The 24645-nt window shown below is 40.0% G+C and overlaps 2 protein-coding genes across 4 annotated transcripts in view; both read right to left on the reverse strand.

The window, feature by feature from the left end:
• Window positions 1-12607, reverse strand: part of LOC143019515 (uncharacterized) — a 28282-nt gene extending 15675 nt beyond the window's left edge. Inside the window, exon 1 of the mRNA XM_076175196.1 lies at window positions 12483-12607. Within this exon, the coding sequence (XP_076031311.1) occupies window positions 12483-12601 (119 nt within the window). The 5' untranslated portion in view covers window positions 12602-12607. The remainder of the gene's footprint in view (window positions 1-12482) is intronic.
• Window positions 12608-19339: 6732 nt separating this feature from the next.
• The window catches only part of LOC143019516 (zinc metalloproteinase nas-14-like), a 206900-nt gene continuing 201594 nt past the window's right edge, over window positions 19340-24645 (reverse strand). Inside the window, exon 9 of one of the 3 annotated variants that reach the window (XM_076175199.1) lies at window positions 19340-19948. In XM_076175199.1, coding sequence (XP_076031314.1) covers window positions 19791-19948 — 158 coding nt within the window. In that variant the 3' untranslated portion in view covers window positions 19340-19790. Of the gene's footprint in view, window positions 19970-24645 lie in introns of all 3 variants that reach the window. The other 2 variants (XM_076175198.1, XM_076175197.1) reach the window with 2 other exon arrangements.

Below are 24645 nucleotides of genomic sequence, written 5' to 3' on the forward strand. Positions count from 1 at the left end.
CTAGACCCGTGTCTTTCTTTTCCTCCTTCTTCATATATATATATATATATATATATATATATATATATATATGTGTGTGTGTATATATATATATATATATATATATATATATATATATATATATATATATTAGGGTACCAATAAAAATAAAAAGTTGGATTTTTTATCATACTTTTGGGGGATTTTGGGATTTTGCAAATTTTCAGCATTGTCGGGTGATATTTAGGGGTGGCGGATGACGATTTTGTAATTCCACTTTCAGTTATGTTAGGAGAGTCGTCTTTTCGAGTGCTTCATGGCAATATTTTGCCCTTTTTCGGCAAAATTTTCCTTCCCCCAGCAGCCCGCTTGTCCCCTTGCGCTGCGCACACGCAGTATTAGACCCTCGTGGGAGGGTATCATGGGAGACCACCCCCACTCATTGTCGCCATGCTGGCCGGGAAGGTTTTCCTTGGAGGTGCTGGGCTGGCGGCGGCGGTGGTCTTCAATGACCTGGAGGAGGAACTGGCGCTGTTCCTCTTCTTTCGTCAGGCGAAGATTGAACGCTTGCATCAGCGCCACCCCTCGCTCCATCCTGTCGTTGGCCACACGTATTCCTTGTATGAGGCGGCAGGCGGCACCGAACGTCTTCTCCTCTTCCCACTTCAACGGATTTGTGGAAAGAAAGACTGGCAAGATACCGAAAATATCCAGGAGGTGTCGAGACCTCTTAGAGGCAAACGAAGACAGCGTTGCCGTTGTTACACTCTCTTCTTGAATGTTGATTCATTTGGGGGCTTTCTCTGCTCCTTCTCCGCGCAGGATGGCTTAGGCAACGGCTTGTTTGGTAGAGGGAGAGAGCCGCGGGTCGAAGAGGGACAGGCCGATCAGGTGTTCACTCAGATACCAGAGATGACGGTTCAGTTCTTTGAAGCATGCCTTTCCAAGAGGAGAATCATGGTATTCCAGGAGGTCCTTTCCGAGTTGGAGATCATTGGCCGGGACGTAGGTTGGGAGCGTGGACTCGAACCAACGGATGACATAGATCTCAGAGATGAAGAAGGAAAAGCGCTTGAGGCCTACGACCTCCCCCGGCGTGACCAAGCTGGTGATCTGCTCTCTGAACAGCAACATCTTCAGGGAGCAGATTATGCGTGCCATCCACCGCCCTTGGTGGAGAGCACCAGGGCGCCGGATCGTCATCTTGGGAAGAGCACCTCCAAGGAAGGCGATGGTGAGCTCCGCCAGTTCCCTGTAGTCGTCTCGGGGCTGCTTCTGAATCATAATGGCATTCAGGGATTCGATGACGGCTTCCCTCTTGGCAGCCAAGGTCTCGGGGAGGCCAGAAAGAGGCTGGATTGCCGAACGATCGATGATCTGCCAGTACTCCTTGAATCGTGAAAAGAGGTTAATCTCAGGGCCAGAAGAGGGTCCCAAGCACGAGGAAAAAACGTTTTCAACCAGAAGTTTGTGCATGTGGTAACGGCAGGTGAACGAAAATAGGGGCCGCTCCATCTTTTCCTACAGTAAGGTGCAGGGTCCGTTGATATCGCCAGTGTTTGCAATGGTGGTGTCGAAGCACATCCCTATGACGCGATCACTGATTCTCCAGTCTTCCAGACACTCAAAGACAGTTGTGGCGGCAGCCTCGCCCGTCCCAGCACGCAACTTTGGAACATCCAAGGTAAGTTGAGAGTGGAGGACAGATGGAGGAAGAGGAAAGGGACAAAAGGTAGGGAGGTGCTTAGAGTGAACTCTCTAAACGAAGAGGAAAAGGAGAAGGAGTACAAGAAGAAGCTGAAGCAGGAGTGGGAGGGAGTGAAGGATAGAGTGGAGCTAGGTGTGGAGGAGGAATGGGGATGGTTCAAGGAGGGAGTCACAAAGTGTGCAAGGATGGTGTGTGGAACAAGAAGGTCAGGAGGAAATAGAAGAAAGGGTAGTGAATGGTGGGATGAGGAAATGAAGAAGGTTGTAGAAGAGAAGAAGCGAGCTTTCACAGATTGGTTACAAAGTAGGACGAGGGAGTCATATGAGACGTACAGGGAAAAGAAAAGAGAAGTAAAGAAAAAGGTAAAGGAGGCAAAGAGGAGAGCAGATGTAAAATGGGGTAAGAGTATGACAGAAAATTTTGAAAGTAATAAAAATATATTTTGGAAAGAAATTAAGAGAGGAAGAGGAGGCGAATCAAGTGGGGAAGAAAAGGTAAAAGGTGCAGATGGAGAGATGATAATGGAGGAGAAGGCAGTAAGGAGAAGATGGGCAGAATATTTTAGGGAGTTGCTTAATGTGAAGGAGGATAGGGAGGGAAAGATAGCTGCAGTGGGAAATGCTAAGAAAATGAGAGTGATGAGTGAGTAAAATGGAGGAGAAATACGGAAGGATGAAGTGAAGGCAGCAGTTAAGATGATGAAAGCAGGTAAGGCACCTGGTCTGGATGGATGCCATGCAGAATGTCTTAAAAAAGGAGGTATAGTGATGGTGGACTGCTTGGTGAGGTTATCTAATGTTTGCTGGAGAGAAGGTAGAGTGCCAGAGGACTGGAGGAGTGCGTGTATAGTTCCACTTTACAAGGGAAAAGGGGACAAGTGTGAATGTAGTAGTTTGAGAGGGATTACCTTGTTAAGTGTAGTTGGAAAGGAACAGAGGAACAGAGGGAGTAATTGGTGAGGAACAGTGTGGGTTTAGGACAGGTAGAGGTTGTGTAGATCAGATTTTTGTGGTAAGACAGATATGTGAGAAAGCTATAGGTAAGGGGAAGGATGTTTTCTGGGCCTTTATGGATCTGGAAAAGGCTTACGACAGGGTAGACAGAAAGGCACTGTGGGAGGTTATGCGGATATACGGGATAGGAGGAAAGCTTCTGGGAGCTGTCAAGAGTTTTTATGAGAGTAGTAGAGCTTGTGTCAGGATTAGAAATGGAGAGAGTGAGTGGTTTGAGGTAAAGGTGGGACTTCGTCAGGGATGCGTTATGTCACCCTGGCTGTTCAACTTATACATGCATGGGGTGGTGCGAGAGGTGAATGCAAGGGTAATGGGTCAGGGATTGGAGATGGTTAAAGAAAATGGAGAAAAGTGGGAGGTGAGCCAGCTGTTGTTTGCGGACGACACTGCGCTTGTGGCAGGATCGGAGGAGGGATTGAGGAAGTTGGTGACAGAGTTTGGGAGAGTGTGTGATAGAAGAAAGCTTAAGATAAATGTGGGTAAAAGTAAGGTGATGAGATGTACAAGGGGTGAAAGTGGCAGTAATCTGGAAGTGAGCATTAAGGGAGAGCAACTGGAGGAAGTGGATAGTTTTAGATATTTGGGAGCAAATGTGGCAGGTGGAGTGAAGGTGGAGGTAGAATGTAGATTGAGAGAAGCGAGTAAATGCCTTGGTGGTTTAAAAAGTGTAATGGGGAATAGGAATCTGGGAATGGATGCTAAGAGGAGACTGTATGAAGGAGTGATTGTGCCAACAGCACTGTATGGAGCAGAAACATGAAACATGAGAGAGGAAGAGAGAAGGAACTTGAATGTGTTTGAGATGAAATGTCTGAGAAGTATGATGGGGGTTACTAGGCTAGATAGAGTGAGAAATGAGGAAGTGAGGAGGAGAACTGGGGTGGAAAGGGAGTTGGGAGATAGGGTGGATGAAAGAGTATTAGGATGGTTTGGACACATGGAAAGAATGAGTGAAGAAAGACTAGTAAAGGAGGTATGGAAGGCAGATGTGGAGGGAGTGAACATGAGGGGACGTCCTAGGATGAGATGGATGGATGGGGTGAAGGGGGCTTTGGGGAAGAGGGGAATGTCGGTTGAGGAAGGACGGGAGAGGACAGAAGACAGGGGTGAATGGAGAATGGTTGTATATGGAAAATGTTGTGGTGCATGAGGTGGATTGGACGGGGGAATGGGGGTGAGGTAGTGTGTGTGAGCAAAATATTTTTGACGCAGCCCGAAGGGATTTCTCCCCGGCCTCTCCTTTATATGGGGGGACGGAGAGGGGGGGTCGCCGATTTAATTAAGCGGCCTTGCTGTGGATGTGCTGTGTCCTGCGACACTGCTTCTGACCCAGGGCAGTGGACAGGGTGCAGGGATGACCCGTCATCTAGGAGGTGCTAAGATGGGAGGGAGGGTGGAGGGGTGTGGAGTGTTTTCGGGGATGAAATGGGTGGGAATGTTTTTGTGCCTTGTCCTTTTTGGCTACCCCCCTGGTAAGGGGGAAAAAGGCCTTGGTATATGTATGTATGTAAGAGTTTCTCCACACCTTTACCGGTGACAATGATGGCGAGCCGGTCGGCCCGAGATCCGTCATCATGAAAGACGATTTTACCGTCCTAGTGGACGGTAAGGGGAGTCTGCGGACTGAATGTCTCCTTGATTTCTCCCGCCAGCGACGCCCGGTACTTGGCTCTTGCGTTTCAGATAGACTCCGGGTTGAAGACGAGCTCCTGGGGATCATGGCCCAAGCTACTTGCCAATTACTCCCTCTGTTCCTCTCCTCATCCTTTCAATCAAGACCCTCCCATAAGCCTTCCCAACTACACTCAACAAGCTTATCCCTCTGTAACTACTACACTCACACTTGCCCTGCTATCCCTTGTAAGGCGGAACTATACAGGCACTCCTCCAGTCCTCCGGCACTCTACCCTCTCTTTAACAAACAGTAAATAACCTCACTAGTCAGTCCACCATAACTGTACCTCCTTTCTTCAGTCATTCTGCATGGCATCGATCCAACTCAGGTGCCTTACCTGCTCTCATCATCTTAACAGCTGCTTTCACTTCATCTTTCCCTATTTCTTTTCCACTTTCCTCACTCATCACTCTCATCTTTTAGCGCTTTCCACTGTAAATATTTTCCTTCCCTATCCTCCTTCACATTTAACAACTCCCTAAAATACTCTGCCCACCTTCCTCTCACTGCCTTCTCTTCCATTATCATCTCTCCATCTGCACCTTTTACCTTTTCTTCTCTACTTGACTCGCCTCCTCTTCCTCTTTTAATTTCTTTCCAAAACATCTTTTTATTACTTTCAATTTCTTTTTGTCATACTTTTACCCTATTTCACATCTGCTCTCCTCTTTGCTTCCTTTATCTTATGCTTAACTTCCCTTCTCTTTACTTTGTACCTCTCATACGATTTACTCCTCTTAATTTGTAGCCAATCTATGAAAGCCTGCTTCTTCTCTTCTACACCCTTCTTTGCTTCGTTATCCCACCACTCACTACCCATCCCTCTATTTCCTCCCGCCCTCCTTGTTACACACACCATCTTTGCACACCTTATGACTCCTTCCTTGAACCATTCCCATTCCTCCTGCACTCCTAGTTCTACTCTATCCTTCACTCCCTGTCACTCCTTTTTCAGCTTGGACCATCCCCATTCCTCCTGCACTCCTAGTTCTACTCTATCCTTCACTCCCTCTCATTCCTCTTTCAGCTTCTTCTTATAATCCTTCTCCTTTCCTTTCTCATTTAAGCAGTTCACTATAAGTACCTCCCTACCTTCTGCCCTTTTCCTCTTTCTCCACCTATTCTCCACTCTCAATTTACCTTCCACCGAAGAAAGATCTGATATTCCCCCACTCTCTCCCCGTAGAAGATGTACATCATTAACTCTTCCTATCATACTCCTAGTCGCCAATATATAGTCCATTAACGCTCTATCTGCCACCCTTCCACCACCACTCTACACACACACACACACACACACACACACACACACACACACACACACACACACACACACACACACACACACACACACACACACACACACGCACACACACACACACACACACACACACACACACACACACACACACACACACACACACACACACACACACACACTCGGTGGCACAGTTGGTAGAGCGCTGAACTGGGAAGTAGAAGTGCTCCCAGTACCCAGTTCGAATCCTGCCCAGGGCCGAAATTATTTCGGTATCGCTGTGCCTCTGGTCGTTACTCTGACTCTCGTGGGCGGGGAGTTGGGTGTGTGTGTGTGTGCAAGGTCATAGCATTACCCATAGATCGGACCTACGAGCTCTGAGCTCTCTTCCAGGAGGAAAATAGCTGTCGATCACGAGTCCAACACGTGATCCAAAGACCAAGTGAATACACACACACACACACTCACACACACACACACACACACACACACACACACACACACACACACACACACACACACACACACACACACGCACGCACACACACCCACAACCGTGAATCGAACCACTTTCAAATCCCCCGCCTACTACTAACGGCTTCGAATATGATTCGTGGTCATCGTACGTACGCACAACATTCGGATTCAAACTTTGCCATGAAACACTTGGCCAAGCCCCCCTCGACTATGTAAAGAGGAACCGGCTTCCAGCCCCCCCCCCCACTGCTTGCCCAACCTCCGTAGCGTAAAGAACGTCGTTCCGCAAAGTTTACCATCAAAGAAGAAATTCCGGTACCCGAGAAATTCTCAGTTCTCGAGAAACTCGCCCCTGCGGTCTTAAAACTTGGATTGTTCTCCAATAGAGGGGGGAAACCTCCCTCCCGGTCTCGTGCTACTGAAGCACTACCGGCAAAGACGCGTGCGTGCTTGGCCAGTTATCGCCAGAGAAAGATCTGACCCTCCCCATTCACCCGTACCGAGACTCGCTCCCACGCCGGACTCAACCCCCGTTAACGCGGTGTCAGTGTTTGCCTACGTTAGATTACTTCCGCTAACCCGTTAAACTAACCCCATCGCCCCGCCACCCGCCCTACAACAATCGCTTCACAATCACCACCCCTTTACACAACACGAATAACACAAACAAAAACACTAGAACACGAGGACGCGTAACCCATTGCGCTTGGCGCAATGGGTCGAGTCAGGATCCGGGACTTACGCCCCAACGGTAAACAACGGACAACTGAACTATGGGACACTCTAGCCAAAAACAACATCTACATACAAAAGCTCATCACACTACACACCGCATTCATACTGATCTCAGACGACACGACCACAGAAACACTCTGCCAAAAAAAACACAAAAACAATTTTCAACACCAACGGCTTCGAAATCCAAGACCCACCAGAATTCAATGCACACAGAACACTTGTCATCACACAAGTCAACCCCTATGTCACAGAACACTCACAAGAAGAAATAAAAGCAGAAATTGAAAGACTGAACACTAACACAGACGTAACACAAGTAATTAAACTCCCACGCACCAAGACAGCTCTTAAAATCAAGTTTGAATCTACACAAATGGTGAAAGAATGCATCCTAAAGGGACTCAAAAAAAAATTCACAATCATTCCTCACACACGCACTCAGACAGGAAACATACACATACATACCCCAATGCACAAACTGCTACTCACTCGAACACACACGCAAACAATGCCCATACCCATTCCCATACAAGATTTGTTCCAACTGTGCATCCACTGAACACAGACAAGACAAATGCACCTGCGCTATAACTAAGTGCCTCCTCTGTCAAGGGGACCACCCAGCCGTAGCAATGAGATGCCCCAAGAAGAAGGAAAAAGGCAAAGCAATCACCAGACAGATAAACCAACAACCTCACACCAACACACAAACTTATGCCACTGCCACACAACAAAAACCCGCCCTCCTCCCTACACCAACAACTACGACCACGTCACTTCACCACATGACAACAGTTAACACAGCCCTCACACATTCCAAAACACACCCAATGCAGTATACCAAGTCAACGGCCTTCCTACAGTTACAATCCCTCCACAAGTCATAAACACAAAACTACTAGCACAAGCACTTAGTAACTACACCAAACCCATCATAACTCCTACCACCATAACACCTACCAACATAAACACCACAGAACCTATGGAAACAACAGAACAATCATTAAAGAGACCTGCACCGAACACCAATGATATTAACCCCCCACAGAAACAACGAGTACCAGACACAAAAAACAGCCTGGGACTACAACTCGTAACAACAGAAACAACAGATACCAACAGACCTCACACACGACAGCCTCAAAACACTCATCACCAGCCAAAAAATCAAAATAATATACACAGCACACCAACAAGAAAAAGACATAATTGAAAAATTAGTCAATAACAAAATAAACCTAACACACTACAAGATAACAAGAGTAAACGAAACAAAATTCAACAAACTCAAACAAGGACACTTCGACCTCCACGACAAGAACACAGAACACGAACACCACTGGACTCACAACGCTGAATAAACAAATACAACACACTTCTACCTCAACACTATGGAACAGATACACATCATCCAACACAACATAATACAGTGCACATTTGACAGAAGAAACGAACTTTGTAACATATACAACATAACAACACCAGACATCATACTTTTGAACTCAATAGGTAAACCCGACAGATTCAAAATATACAATTACGCAGTACACCGAAGAAACGACTATAATCAACCACATGCAGGCATAGCAATAGCCGTCAAACACAACATTAAACACAAAATACTAGACGACTTTCAAGACGAAATATTAGCAGTCAAAATTGACACAAACCAAGGACCCATAATAATAGCAACTTTATACTTACCTCCCAGACGCCCCCTCCTCCCTATAGATGACATACTAAAGACTAACAAGGAAAAGACTACCAGTATACATATTAGGAGACATGAACGCCAAACATCACACATTAGGACACAGCAACGCGAACACCACAGGAAGACAGATAGCTCAACTAATACAAAGAGGACACTTAACACACTTAGGGCCAGACTTTCCCACCTGCATCACACACAATGGACAAGGAACACCAGACATAATACTAACAAACAGACATCATCACTTAAACCCAGGACAACTAACTACATCAGACCACATCCCAATACACTTAACACTGGCAACAAAACCAATAACAATACCTACACCAGAAAGATACATATTCCACAAAGCAGGCTGGATAGGATTTAAGACCACACTAGACATAGAAAGAACCAAATATGACAAACAAAGTCAAAGAACAACACGAAATAAACAATACATTGAAGACAAACTCAACACATGGTACACTATGATACAACAAGCCATGGACAAACACATTCCCAAAACAAAACATAAAATTCTACCACACCCAAGACAATCAGATACATTAAAACTACTATAATGGCAATATCAACAATAACAAACACAAGCACACATTACCGGCACATGGACACCACAAGCAAAACAAGCACTACGCGACATCAAAAACCAACTACTAGAAGAGAACAAACAACTATACGACGAACACTGGAACAATGAAATACGAAAGATAAACCTACAACACAAGGACACCAAATACTTCTGGACACAAATTAAACGACTAACATGAACACCTACTAACACCACCCCTTACATTATACACAATAACCACAAGATACATAAAGACAAAGACCAATAACACATATTCAGACAACACTGGAGAAACATATTTCGAATCACACCAGCAGAAAACGCAACATTTGACATGGAACACGAAATAACAATCACAGCACAAGTACAAGAAATACAAGACGACATTACCCCTAACAGCTTAGCTAACATGAGACGACTTGACCCAGACAACACACCCACAAAACCCTTTACACTAACTAACATTAAACACACAATAAAGAACTTCAAAGACAAGGCACCTGGACAATCACAAATAAACAAAATAACATTAACTAACATTCCAGACTCAACACTACAATTACTCACAGAAATATTCAATGAAACATTCAGCATGGGATACTTCCCCGACACATTCAAAACAGCTACACTAACATTCATACCCAAACACGGAAAAAAACTCAGACATAAACAACTACAGACCAATATCACTACTAGAAGTCCCAGGTAAAATACTAAAAAATACTCCTACTACAAAGACTACTCAAACACTTACACAATAACAACCTACTAAACGAAAACCAACATGGATTTACAAGAGGACGAGGAACACACACAGCCATAGCCACACTATACGAAACAATAGCCATAAGCCAAAGACACAAACACGGATGTAACATAGTATCACGAGACATAACCAAAGCATTTGACAAAATATGGCACACAGGACTCAAACACAAAATACACCAAACACACCTCCCAGACATATTAACAAGAATACTTTGCAATTACATCGACAACAGACAAGCACAAATACGAATTCATCATTATACAGGAAGACCTTTTAACATATACAGCGGAATCCCCCAAGGAAGCATCCTTTCACCAGCATTATTCAACCTCTACACACACGACACCCCCACACCAATACACGTAGTCACACACGTACAATTTGCAGATGACCTAATACAGATAATAACATACCCCCACCCCAAAAAAAAGGCAAAAACATGTTAGCGCTAAAAACAAGCAGAACAATAGAAACAATAAACACTTACGAACAACAATGGAAAATACAAACAAACCCAACAAAATTCCAACTACTAAACATATCAACACAGAAACCAACAGAAATATGGATAGGAGACACGCATATACACAAACAAAGAAACATAAAAATACTAGGACTAACACTTGGAAACAGAGGTCTACAAACACACACGAACAACAGGAAACTACAAGCAGAAAAAAAATTACACACACTAAAACGATTCAGAAACCTAGACACCAAACTAATATTAAGACTATGCAAAGTACTTATACGACCTCAACTTGAATACATACCAATAATAACAATCACATTAAAACCAAGTCAACTCCAGAAACTACAGTCAGTACAAAACAAAACACTACGATTCGCTCCACACTCCATACCCCCATACCTTAACACAATAGAAAAACTACACAAACAACACAAACTCAAACCACTTAACACAAGACTCTACAGACTAGCTTACAGAACATGGAATAGACTCACAATCATAAACCCAGAATTAGTACAAACCAGCGAAGACATAGACACAGAACACGGACACGATCACAACTGGTGGCCTAGAGTGTCCCCATCATAAACAGCCCCCCACCCGAACCAAAATACATACTCTAAACATAAACAAATACACACAATAAAACACAAAAACATATCACTACCTTTAATCGTTCTACTAACCCTACTAACTATTATTATTGTTATTATTAAATAAAAAGATGATAGCACGTGCGAAACCAATCGCACGTGATATCATCTAAATCAATGAGTATGGGTAATAGGAGTCACTACCCTCCCCCCAACATCGTATGTATAATAAGAAAAAAAATCACTAGACGTCACCCCAATGGGAAAAAAAAGAAACATACTCATTGATATTTATATGTATAAAAAAAGCATACGAAGTATAGGAATCAAGCCCCCCCCCCCACCACCACCATCACAACACATATAAAAGAAGACAAAAGAATATATACCCCTAGTAAATTCATAACCTATAAATAGGGAATTAGTCTTATACTTTTTTATTTGAAAAATGAATATGTATATATATATATATATATATATATATATATATATATAACACAAAAACTAACAACAGTCAACACTATCAATAACTCTAAGAAGAACAACATCCCGATCCTAAAGAAGATTGACCAACCTTCAACATCACGTGAACAGGCATGAGCTTCTCTCTCTCTCTCTCTCTCTCTCTCTCTCTCTCTCTCTCTCTCTCTCTCTCTCTCTCTCTCTCTCTCTCTCTCTCTCTCTCTCTCTCTCTCTCTCTCTCTCTCTCTCTCTCTCTCTCTCTCTCTCTCTCTCTCTCTCTCTCTCTCTCTCTCTCTCTCTCTCTCTCTCTCTAAAAAACAAAAAACAAAACAAAAACTAACCAACATATCAAGTAGCAAGTGGGTCTGCTCCACATCTATAAAAACTCTAACTTCCTTCCACTTCCTCCTTTACCTCTTACACACACACACATACCCTCCCCCACCTCCTCCATCTTACCTATCCTATCTTAGCTAGCTAGCTAGCCCACACTCTCACGGTCTCTGACCCTTACCTTGTGGACTTCAACCCCCCAGGTCACACCCCTTCGGTACACCGCAGTTTTGATCGCAAGAAGTATTAACCAGTCTTGGACTTGTATATTTCTTTTGTATGTGTTTATTTATATCTTAATTTTTTGTTATTTCTATTGTATGTGTTTATTTATGGTAAATGTTCCGGTGTACTTTGAGTGTATGTTCGTAAATGTTAAACGGTAAAGCTTTATTTTTCAAACAGGTGTGGCCCAAAGATGACTGTCTTTCAATACTAAATCCAAAATTAACAGGAAAAGCTCTTCATGTATATACTAGTTTAGACATGCTCGACGATTACGATTTCGTCAAGAAACAGGTCCTACATGCGTATGCTCTAACCCCGATGGTTATAGACAAAAACTTAGATCTTTAACGAAATCTCATGCCCAAACTTATGTTGAATTTACCACAGAAAAATTTAGTGTAAAAATGGTTAGAAGCTATAAATGTAACTACTTTTTCAGAACTAGTCAATACTACAATCATGGAGGTATGGAAAAGTAAACTTCCCTTTCACCTTTTGAGATATGTAGAACAGAGAAGGGAGAGAGACTTGATCCAGGCGGCGTAGCTGGTAGACGTCCAAACCCTAATGATAGAGACGTGGGGAGGCAGACCTCTCTGGCAAAGCTCCATTGTGAGACCCTCTTCTGGTTATCGCACTGAAAGAGTGGATGGTAGAGTAGGAAGTAGCATCAATTATAATCATGTCTTCATCCAGGTTGTAAAGCCTCAAATAAGCCTAAAGATTATGGTAATACAAAATCTAAACGTTTTGCAGCCTCTAATGTTTACAATCCTCTTAATTCCTTTTCACTTACATTTTTCAAGGAATAGTATCCTTACATAAAGGTTGTCCTAATTACCTCGTTATCATACTTAGGGATACAGGAGCAGCCCAGTCAATTCTCCTCTCTGATGTCATTCCCAATATCTCCAATGCATTTACAGGTGAAAAGGTTTTATTGTCTGATCTTACAAGTCAAACTTCTTATCCCCTAGCAGAAGTTTACCTAGACTGTGCATTCCTTAATTCTCAAGTGCAAGTTACAGTGCGTCACGGATCCTTACCTATTCACGGGATAAAGTTCCTGTTAGGTAACAATCTCGCTGATATCCTAACCGTTCCAACACAAAGGACAGTAGGTAAGCCTTTACCTGCAAGTTCCACCCTTGAATTGGATGAGATTTGTCCTTACCTGTTTCCTGTCTATGCTGTAACTCGATCCCAAATTCCTCACCTTTACTCAAGTGTCTTCCCACCTCTCCTCCGTCCTTTGGTAAGGAGGACTTAATTAATAAGACCCTAACCAAAGATAAACTCATCCAGGCTCAACAAGAAGATGATACACTCTCCTACTTACTACACATAGCCACGAACAAACAGACATAGACACCACCCCTTGGTTCTATTTTAAAGATGGAATATTGATGAGAGTATACAGACCCCCTGCCTATAATAAGCTACAGACCTGGGCAGAAAAACACCAAATTGTAGTTCCTCGCTCAGTCAGAAGTAGTGTTGTAGGAGAGATGCCAAACGCAGAGTATGGGATCCAATATATTTGACGTTTCGCCCAGCAGGGCTTCTTCAGAAATAACACAGTTGAGAAACATTTTACTCCTTATATAGCCCGAGCTTGCGGGGAGAAACAAACATAAAAAGGGATGTACACACAATTTGCGCATATTACTTGTTATTTGGCTATTAAAATTGCCAATGGTTTATTTATTACAAAAAATCCACAATTCTGATTTATATTATCAATGAGGGATATAAACGCAGATTCAAAACATCTACGTTTCATTGTATGGTTTTCATATTTTATAATCTTGGAATTATTCCAGTCAGCATTGTGGCCTGTATCGATTCTATGTTTAACAATGGCATTATTCATATTGTATATTTTCATATCATATTTATGTTCTAATATTCTCTTATCAATACCACGGAAGCTTTCACCAATGTAAACTTTTTCACAATCTAGACATGGCACACAGTAAATACTTGCTTGACGAATAATTTCCCTGCTCTTATTTCGGCTTTTAATAAGATTGACAACTGTTACCGAGCTGGTTTTAACAACGTTAACACCAGCCTTGTTTAATAATGGGGAAATATTGTCTGCAACTGAGGTATTAGGTAATATGATCCTCTTTGTACATTCTTCTTTTATTTTTCCAACTCTTTTATGAATAATTCCAGCCTTCTTCTTGGTTTTAAGGATAAAATAAGGAGGGTATTTTAGTTCAGTAAAAGCGTTAAAATCTCTATTAAATTCTTCATCCAAATACTCCTCTGAACATATTCTTAAGCCTCGAAGATAAAAACCTATGATAATTTCCATTTTGGTTTTCTTATCCGTAGCAGAGTAAAAATGTACATAATCATTATTGTCTTTTTCCTAAAAACTTTAAACTTTATATTGTTTCCGTCTCTTATTAAAAGGGTATCAAGATAGGGCAACATGTTGTTAGTTTCATATTCTGCTGTAAACTTGATACTATATTCTACAAGATTTAACTGATTTAAAATCCTACTCAAATCTAACCTACGAGGAGCTATTATAAGTACATCGTCGACGTATCTAAGCCAAAGTAACTCTCTAGGGACAATGTTGCTAAAACTGGTATTTTCTACAGTGCTGTTGTAGTCGTTGCTGCTTTTACTCAGAAGTAGTGTATTGAAGTTAGCTCATGATGATTTCGCAGAACATTTAGGAGTGAGGGAAACATACCTCAAGGTACTTGATCATTTTTTCTGGCCGGAAATGCAAAAAGACATCGCTAACTTCATTAGGAACTGTCATATCTGCCAGGCGGCGGGTAAGCCAAAAAAAAAAAAAAAAAAAAAAAAAAATCCTAGAGGCCTACTTAAGTTCATTCCCATCAGTGAGGAACCCTTTGATAAAATAGTAATAGATTGCTTGGGACCATTACCTAAATCAAAGAAGGGCAATGAATACATGTTAACTGTTGTCGATATGGTTCCCCATTACCCAGAAGAATTTTCTTTTAAGTAAATTTCAGCTCAATCCATCATTAACCCCCTACTGTCAATGTTCACATCTAAAGGAATCCCTTGACAAATTCAATCTGATCAAGGAACTGATTTTATCAGTCCTTACGGAGTTAGGGATATAACGTGTTACATCCTCCGCTTACCACCCACAATCTCAGGGATGTGTGGAAAGGTACCATCGGTCATTGAAAGCCATGCTGCAAATATTACCTAGATACAGGATCCAGTTGGCACATTAATATCGATTGAATTCTCCTCTCCATCGGAGAAGCTAATTATGAGGACCTTTAAATTACATAATCTAAACTCCTGTCAGAAGGAAAAAACAGCAGCTGGTACACGTAAATCTTATCAAATGTTACCTTTCCAGACCACCAGAGGAGGGTACCAAGAGTGTGCCCATATCTACTGTAAATCCTGTAACATTGCCGGAGAAGGACAAAGGGACCCTAACTACATATTTTCCCTTGCCCAACAGTGCTTTCTTTAATAGAGATGCATTGCACCACCTGGATGAGTATCTCTCTGGGCTTCACTCAAGTTAAAAAACTCAATTAATCAGTGTCATTAAACGGTTTCCAGAAATCACCCTAGACCACCCAGGCTTATGCAGTGTTTTTTTTTTTTTAATAAAATCCAGTTAAAAGACCTAAATGAAGTTCCCATTAGACAGCGTCCATATCCCCTAAACCCCGAAAAAACTAAAGTCCTTAGAAAAGAAGTCCAGTACCTCCTAGATCAAGGTTTGGCAGAACGTAGCCATTCTCCATGGGATTCACCTTAGCATTTTAATACCGAAGGCAGATAATTCATTCAGTATGCGTATGGACAATCGTAAGATAAATAATGTCACCGTCCGGAATGCATACCCCTTACCCCTCATTAAACAGTTACCAGATATGATAGGTGATGCCCCCTTTTTATCAACCATAGATATGTTAAAAAACTACTATCAAGTAGCCTTAATTCAAGAAGCGGAAGCCATCTCTACCTTTGTAACCCATTTTGGTCTGTACCAATACCGAGGCTGGTAGATGAAGGTAGACAAGTAGGTAGATAGAGGGATAGGTGGTGGAAATTTAATTTTTACGAGATAAATGTTTTGAAAACAATAGTCGCGAAGGAGTTGTGGAGTTGCATAATCTCGCTTACCGTTTAAAGTTTGTAAACATAGCTAGGGTACCGATATTGGCGCTGATGTGACGAAAGGTAAACACTAAGCTATTTCGCTTCGAGATCAAGATTGCTTGCGTAAGCAGTATTGCTTGAGACGGTGTAACAATCTTTCTAATTGAAGAAGGGTGGAGGAGAAAAAAAAAAGATATTGGTACAGTGGGAGAGAAGTCATGCCTTAAGGGGAGGAACTTATTTGTAACTGTCAAAATTATTGGATGAATTAAGTATTGACGTCGGAACAGAGATGGCTTAGTGAGTGGATTGGGGATCCCAGGGAGGAGTTCTCTGGTGTACCTAAGGCTAATACGTTGTAGAAGATTATAGTGAAGAAAATCAAGAAAATATATCAATTGTTTGAATACCCTACTAGAGGCATATACTAAGTGGAGCTTGACTAAGCAGAATGAACTGAGACATGGGGCCTATAGATGACAATACTGGAAATTGAGTGATAGACTGGAAAAAGTACAACGGCGAGCCACAAAACTGATTCCAAATATAAAAAATAAATCATGCGAAAATCAACTAAAACATATGAATCTGTTTTCCCTAAAAAAGCTTAGACTCAGAAGTAACTTGATAGAGGTCTTTAAGATTTTAAAGGGAATTGACAACATCAAAAGTGACAAAAATTTCACATTGAATGAGAATCAGACAAGAAACAATGATCTCAAACTGTCCGGAAATAGATTGAATTTGGAAGTGGGTAGAAACAACTTTGCCAACCGTGTAGTTAATGAATGGAATAAACTTCCTGCACAGGTAGTGCAATGTAGTTCAGTTCGAAGCTTTGAGAATTATTTAGATAAATACCTAAGTAGGATGCTGTAATGATTATAATTTATCGTATATTATTTGTTTTTGTTTTGTTATCATTTGTCTGTCTGATTTTCATTTATTATTAGTTATATGTCAATTTATTATTATTTACTATTTACCTGTTTGTTTATTATTTAACTATACCTATACCTATTTATGTATTTTATTTGTTATTTGCATTATTATAGTTTTTATTTGTTATTTTATTATTAATATGATTTTTTTTTCGCATCCGACCTAGATATGGATCAAAAGGTCTCCTGTCGGCATGCTCCGCCTTTGTAATACTTTGTAACTTACATTAAAACAATGATGAAAAGGAAATGAAAGTGTAGAAAGAAATACAAAACAATATAAAGGAACAGTAAACAGAATTAACCAGTTAATTTCATACAGAGACGAAGGGAACTGAAATAAAGTGATGGGGTCAACAGACTTACTAATGCCCCTGCTACCGTCCAGAAGTTAATTAATGTCATTATCCAAGGTCTAACTGGAGTAGGAGCGTATCTCGACAATGTGGTGGTAGTAGCTGATACCTGGGAAGATCACTTGGCCCGATTAGATAGTCATACCTTGGGTGGTGGTTCGGTGTGGCCCAAGAAAGCCAACGTGGGAGCGATCATAGCCTTCCCTACATCAAGGACAAGGAAGGAGGTGTTGAGGTTCCTTGAGTGGCCGGATATTATCACCGCTTCTGCCAAAACTTCTCCACCGTCGTGGCTCCTTTTACCGACATGACCAGTTCCGCCAAACCCTTCCTGTGGTCCCCATCCTGCCAGACATCTTTCGATAACATCAAATAATTCCTGACTTCCGAACCGGTGTTCAAGACTCCTAACTGTAGGATAGTATATTTCCATTACTGTAAGAAATCTGCGCGCAGTGTTTCCACTTGCATTACTCCATGTATCTGTGTATACTCCATGGCGAGTCTGTTCTGCTCTGCACCTGCGCGTGCTTCAGTGGGCACACGTTCGTGATAGAGCGAGGTCCCCGTTCTCTACATGCCCCAGCATTTAGTTACTTTATATTCAATAAACCAAGGAATCATTGCTTACGGACTCTCCTTAACCAAGTGGGCATCCCACACTAACTATAACCTATCATTCCACCTGTAAATAGATACCAGTGAAGTTGGAGTGGTGGCAGTGATGCTACAACCTGATCCTACCTGCACCATTCTCTATCCTGTTGCCTTCTTCTCAGCGAAATTCAACAAGCATCAAGAGAAGTATTCCAGCATAGAGAAGGAAACCCTATCCGTCGTCCTGGCAGTCAAGAAGTTCCGGTGTTACCACCAATCATCAGCAGCGCCCATCAAGATATTCACTGATTATAATTCTCTCGCTTTCATCCAGAAAGCCAAGGTGCAGAATCATAAGATTTTCCGTTGGGCTCTAACCTTACAAGAGTATCATCTAGATATCCACCATATAAAAGGGCCCGACAACAACATTGCAGATACCCTCTCCCATGCTCCAGTCAGGTAACCTCCTTCGTGTTTCCCTTTGGAGTTCCTTGGTGTGTGTGGGTGCGGGGAGGGGGGTCTCACGATACTACCCATTCAAGATACCCATTCACCTGAATTAATTAATTCCAACAACCCGATTATGCTTCCACTTCGTCATTTGCTCGAAGGAACAAACAGTCAGCCTTCTCCCCTTACCCCACTTCGGTCGTTCCTCAACAAAACGATAGTTTGGCAGTTCGGCCTAAGCATCCGTACTTATTAAATAACACAGCAAGCTGGGCGTTAGTTATCTTCTTATTGAGAATAAGAAATGCATTGAAAAGAACCTGCTCGCTAAATTCACTAATATATATATATATATATATATATATATATATATATATATATATATATACGTATGTGTATGCATGTATGTATGTATGTATATGTATGTGTATGTATGTATATGTATGTATGCATGTGTGTATGTATGTATGTATATATGTATGTATGTATGTATGTATGCATGTATGTATGTATGTATGCATGTATGTATGTATGTATGTATGTATGTATCCATGTATATATGTATACTTGTTTGTATGTAAGTATGTATGTATATATGTATGTATGTATGTATGTATGTATGTACGTATGTATGTATGTATGTATGTATGTATGTATGTATGTATGTATGTATGTATGTATGTACGTATGTATGTATGTATGCAAATATATGTATGCACATATATATGTATATATATATATATATATATATATATATATATATATATATACTGTATACGGAATATGATTGGGTTAAACAGTATTATAGGAATCTAAAAGTCGAAAACCATCAACAGTGAACTCCTTGCATATGTGTTTCAGTAAAAAAACAAGCTGAAATGGAACATCGTATTTTTATTCACAATTTAATCACTTTTATTATTCATTCACTTTCATAGAAAATAAAAGGTAATTGAAACCTACTTGAATCAGTCAAGTTAGACTTGACTTATGGAACTGTTCCTCGATACTTATGTGCTAAAAGTAAGTTGTTCTGGATTGAGAATTGATTACTATCCACTCTATCCTCAAAGGGCATACAAAGGCTTAACCCCGAACTACCAGGGAGTCTCTTTCACCTGAATGAAATCGTCTGGTGGCAACCAGACAAAAACATATAGATATAATCCCCGTCGTCTATGTGTTAAATGGGGTGTCGAGCTCTGGAAAACATGTACAGGTCAGAACTCTACCTAGAGTGAAAATATACTCTATGTAGGCAAGACCTTTCTATATTGTAATACAAAAGAATGTTCAATAAGGTTCCTGTATAAGAAACAGCGGTTGATCTAAGTCATGATCGTGCAGGCAGCAGCTCTGGGATAGTCACAGATTTGTCTCTGTTTGTTGAAGTGTAGATTGCTTGGGCAGTCCTGAACGTAAGCGTAGTGGTTGGAGCAGTGGATGTACTTGGTGCAGTCCCCGGGGAAATTGAACATCTTTCCGTCTGTAGGGAGGGCAACACCTGCTGAAAATGCGGATGATGGTATACAATAAACAGGTACAAGACCGCAATATAAATCAACCTACTGAGTAGAACAACAGCAAGTCATGCATGCACAAGTTTATACTTAGATGCGGATATAGGCAATAACATGCATTATATAGATATACAAGCTAAAAGAATTCAGTGCGTTCATGTATTTCACTTTTGAAGGGCTTCATGTTAGAAAACGAAGCATTCTTGTTATGACTCAACATGTACTGATTATATTTCACTTCCGCTTATTTATACATACATTTACCTATTCATTTTACAAAGGATTACAAAGGAAGAGCATACCGACAGGAGACCTTTTAGTCCAGAATTAGGTCGGATGAGAAAAAAGATAAATAAATAGATAAATTGATAAACAGATAAATGAGTAAGCAAATATATAAATAAGATAAATAAATACATAATGATAAGTAATAAACAAACAGATAAATAATGATGAATAAATGATAATAATAAATTAATATATAAGATAAAATATGATAAATGACAGGCATTACATCATATTGTTTAGGTGTTTATCTAAATGAAGCTAAAATTTAGAACTGTACTACTTTACACTGCCGCTACAAAAGTATATTCCATTCATTTACAACACGGTTGGGGAAATTGTTCATACCTACTTCCAAATTAAATCTAGTTCCTGACATTTTGAAACTATTATTTCTTGTCTGATTGGCATTCAGTACGATATATTATTTATTAGTTCATATACTTACATACGTATATACATATATACATACATATATATATATATATATATATATATATATATATATATATATATGTATATATGCAATAAAAACACTAGGAGCGTGTGTTCACAAATGCGTAAGTAACCACTAGGATAAGTAAACTAATGAAGCAGAGCGCTTTCGTCTAATTACATCTTCAGTGCAGATACAAAGAAGGAATTATAAGATGAAGAAACAAGGTACAGAATATATGACATAGTGAAGAGGGCATTCGGAGAGGTAGTGGAAGAAGTACACGTGACGGACGTTTGGGCCGCCCTGGTAGCCAGCAAGTATGGGACGTTTGGGCCGTCCTGGTAACCAACAAGTGTGGGACAACTGCTCATAATTTATATTACAATTTAAACAATTTTGAAATTTCATGAGAAATAAAACTATCTAATTTGTACAAACCTTGATGAAGATCAACATTTATCCCGTTACTAGATTTGATCAAACTGCATTCAATTAAATTTCTTTCTGTTATGTTGTTGTTGTATGTGATGACTTTAGCGTTATCCCAGTCAACTGGGTGGTTAAAATGGTTCATGTGGTTGAATATACCGCTAGATTGGTTTCCCTCTCTAACGTATTTCTTGTGTTGATTGATTCGTGTTGTGAGTGTTTTAGCAGTCTGACCAACATAAAACTGATTACATGATTTGCAAGGTATTTTGTACACACACCCTTTATCACTATTGACAGAATTATTTATGAGCAGTTGTCTTACAGTGTTCTTATTATTAAAAACTACATTAATGTTAAATTTACGTAATATATTTGGAATATTTTGCAGGTTCTCTTGGTACGGTAAAATTAGCAAGTTATTCATATTGAAAGTTTGAGTTGACCTAAGGTTATGAAATGTCCTTTTAGCACAATTGTAAGCTTTGTCAAGAACATGTGTGGGGTATTGTAGCTTAGTGCCAATGTCGTAAATACATCTTATTTCATCATCGATGTACTCTGGGCTGTAAATGCGTAGGGCCCTGAGGTACATCGACGAAAAAACAGATATCTTTACGCCATCAGGGTGTGAGGAATAATAGTGTATATATGAACAAACATTGGTTGGTTTGCGATATACACTAAACTTCAACTCACTTTCACGGCGGTAGATATTACAATCAAGGAAAGGCAAAATACCTTCATTCTCTATCTCCACCGTGAACTTAATGGAACTGACCAAATTATTAAGCTTACATAAAAAATCATTTACATTATCTTGAATGGGCCACAGACATAGGATGTCATCAATGTACCGCATCCATGTAATGTTGGGGGGAATGATCTTACTTAAAATTTTGGTTGAAAAAAACTCCATATATGAATTACTCAATACGGGGGAGAGAGGATTACCCATGCTCATTCCAAATTTCTGAGAATAGAATTTATCATTAAATTGGAATTTGCAATCTTTAACACACAATTTGATCAGTTCAATTAAGGTGCCTGAAGGTAATGGTAAATCTTGCTTATTTAACTCTTCTTTTAGATAGATTAAAAGGTCATCCAAAGGAACTTTCGTAAACAAACTAACAATATCATAACTTACCAATTTAAATTCATAATCTGGTTTTACCTCACTTAGTTTGTTAATGAGGTCCAAACTGTTCTTAACATGTGAAGTGGAAATAGTTCCAACTAGTGGACTAAGAATTGTTACCAACCATTTCGAAAGTTTGTATGAAGCTGAACCTATTGAAGAAACGATTGGTCTTACCGGGTAATTTGGTTTATGTGTCTTAATTAGACCATACATGTAAGGCAAAGGAGGGCTGATAGAAATAAACTTTTTGATTAGTTCACTATTTCCACTTAACAATTCTTTTATCTTCTTATTGAAATGGCTATTCACTGATTCAGTAGGATTCTTTAAAAGTTGGACATAAGTATCTTGATCTTTAAGTAGTACATCCATTTTGTTTAAATAATCATTTTTGTTCATAATTACTACAGCGTTTGATTTATCAGCTTTTGTGATAAGTAAATCACTATCCTTTTTGAGAGAATTAATAGCAGTGATAAAACGTTCAGGACAGCTGGGAGGTACCTGATTAGCTAAAGCACCATAAACAATACCTTTACATATATTAACATCATCTATAGGCAGATCTTTATCACATTTTAAATTACAAAAAGCTTTACCAATGTTAATGATGTTAGATGGATTAGAATTATTGGCAAAGCTGAGCCCAAATCCTAATGCTGTGGATTGAGCCTTGGTGAGTGGCTTAGATGACAAGTTAACCACGAAATCTGGGTTAGCATGTTTGGTCCAGTCACTGTCATTAATGAGGGCTAGTAATTTCATGTTTAACTTCCTTGACAAGTACTCACACTCCATCCTCATTTTTCTATAACAATAGTCCAAAAGCACATTTTTGACATCAGATGATACACAACACTGGAATTTATGCAAACTAATACGCTTGATCCTAAAGGCTTCTTTGACTTCTAATTTGGCAATGTCGAATCATTTCTTAAGAATGATGCGCTGAAAATCATCAAATGGACGATCAGACATCTTCACAAGCCGTTGGGCTAAGACCGACTACGTCTACAGTTTCTACAAAACTGCATGAAAGAACAAGTATTACCCAAGTCGGTCTTAGCCCAACGGCTTGTGAAGATGTCTGATCGTCCATTTGATGATTTTCAGCGCATCATTCTTAAGAAATGATTCGACATTGCCAAATTAGAAGTCAAAGAAGCCTTTAGGATCAAGCGTATTAGTTTGCATAAATTCCAGTGTTGTGTATCATCTGATGTCAAAAATGTGCTTTTGGACTATTGTTATAGAAAAATGAGGATGGAGTGTGAGTACTTGTCAAGGAAGTTAAACATGAAATTACTAGCCCTCATTAATGACAGTGACTGGACCAAACATGCTAACCCAGATTTCGTGGTTAACTTGTCATCTAAGCCACTCACCAAGGCTCAATCCACAGCATTAGGATTTGGGCTCAGCTTTGCCAATAATTCTAATCCATCTAACATCATTAACATTGGTAAAGCTTTTTGTAATATAAAATGTGATAAAGATCTGCCTATAGATGATGTTAATATATGTAAAGGTATTGTTTATGGTGCTTTAGCTAATCAGGTACCTCCCAGCTGTCCTGAACGTTTTATCACTGCTATTAATTCTCTCAAAAAGGATAGTGATTTACATATCACAAAAGCTGATAAATCAAACGCTGTAGTAATTATGAACAAAAATGATTATTTAAACAAAATGGATGTACTACTTAAAGATCAAGATACTTATGTCCAACTTTTAAAGAATCCTACTGAATCAGTGAATAGCCATTTCAATAAGAAGATAAAAGAATTGTTAAGTGGAAATAGTGAACTAATCAAAAAGTTTATTTCTATCAGCCCTCCTTTGCCTTACATGTATGGTCTAATTAAGACACATAAACCAAATTACCCGGTAAGACCAATCGTTTCTTCAATAGGTTCAGCTTCATACAAACTTTCGAAATGGTTGGTAACAATTCTTAGTCCACTAGTTGGAACTATTTCCACTTCACATGTTAAGAACAGTTTGGACCTCATTAACAAACTAAGTGAGGTAAAACCAGATTATGAATTTAAATTGGTAAGTTATGATATTGTTAGTTTGTTTACGAAAGTTCCTTTGGATGACCTTTTAATCTATCTAAAAGAAGAGTTAAATAAGCAAGATTTACCATTACCTTCAGGCACCTTAATTGAACTGATCAAATTGTGTGTTAAAGATTGCAAATTCCAATTTAATGATAAATTCTATTCTCAGAAATTTGGAATGAGCATGGGTAATCCTCTCTCCCCCGTATTGAGTAATTCATATATGGAGTTTTTTTCAACCAAAATTTTAAGTAAGATCATTCCCCCCAACATTACATGGATGCGGTACATTGATGACATCCT

Source organism: Oratosquilla oratoria, chromosome 37 (genome assembly GCF_046742065.1).
Source record: "Oratosquilla oratoria isolate Oo_2021 chromosome 37, ASM4674206v1, whole genome shotgun sequence".
NCBI classification, from domain to species: Eukaryota; Metazoa; Arthropoda; class Malacostraca; order Stomatopoda; family Squillidae; genus Oratosquilla; species Oratosquilla oratoria.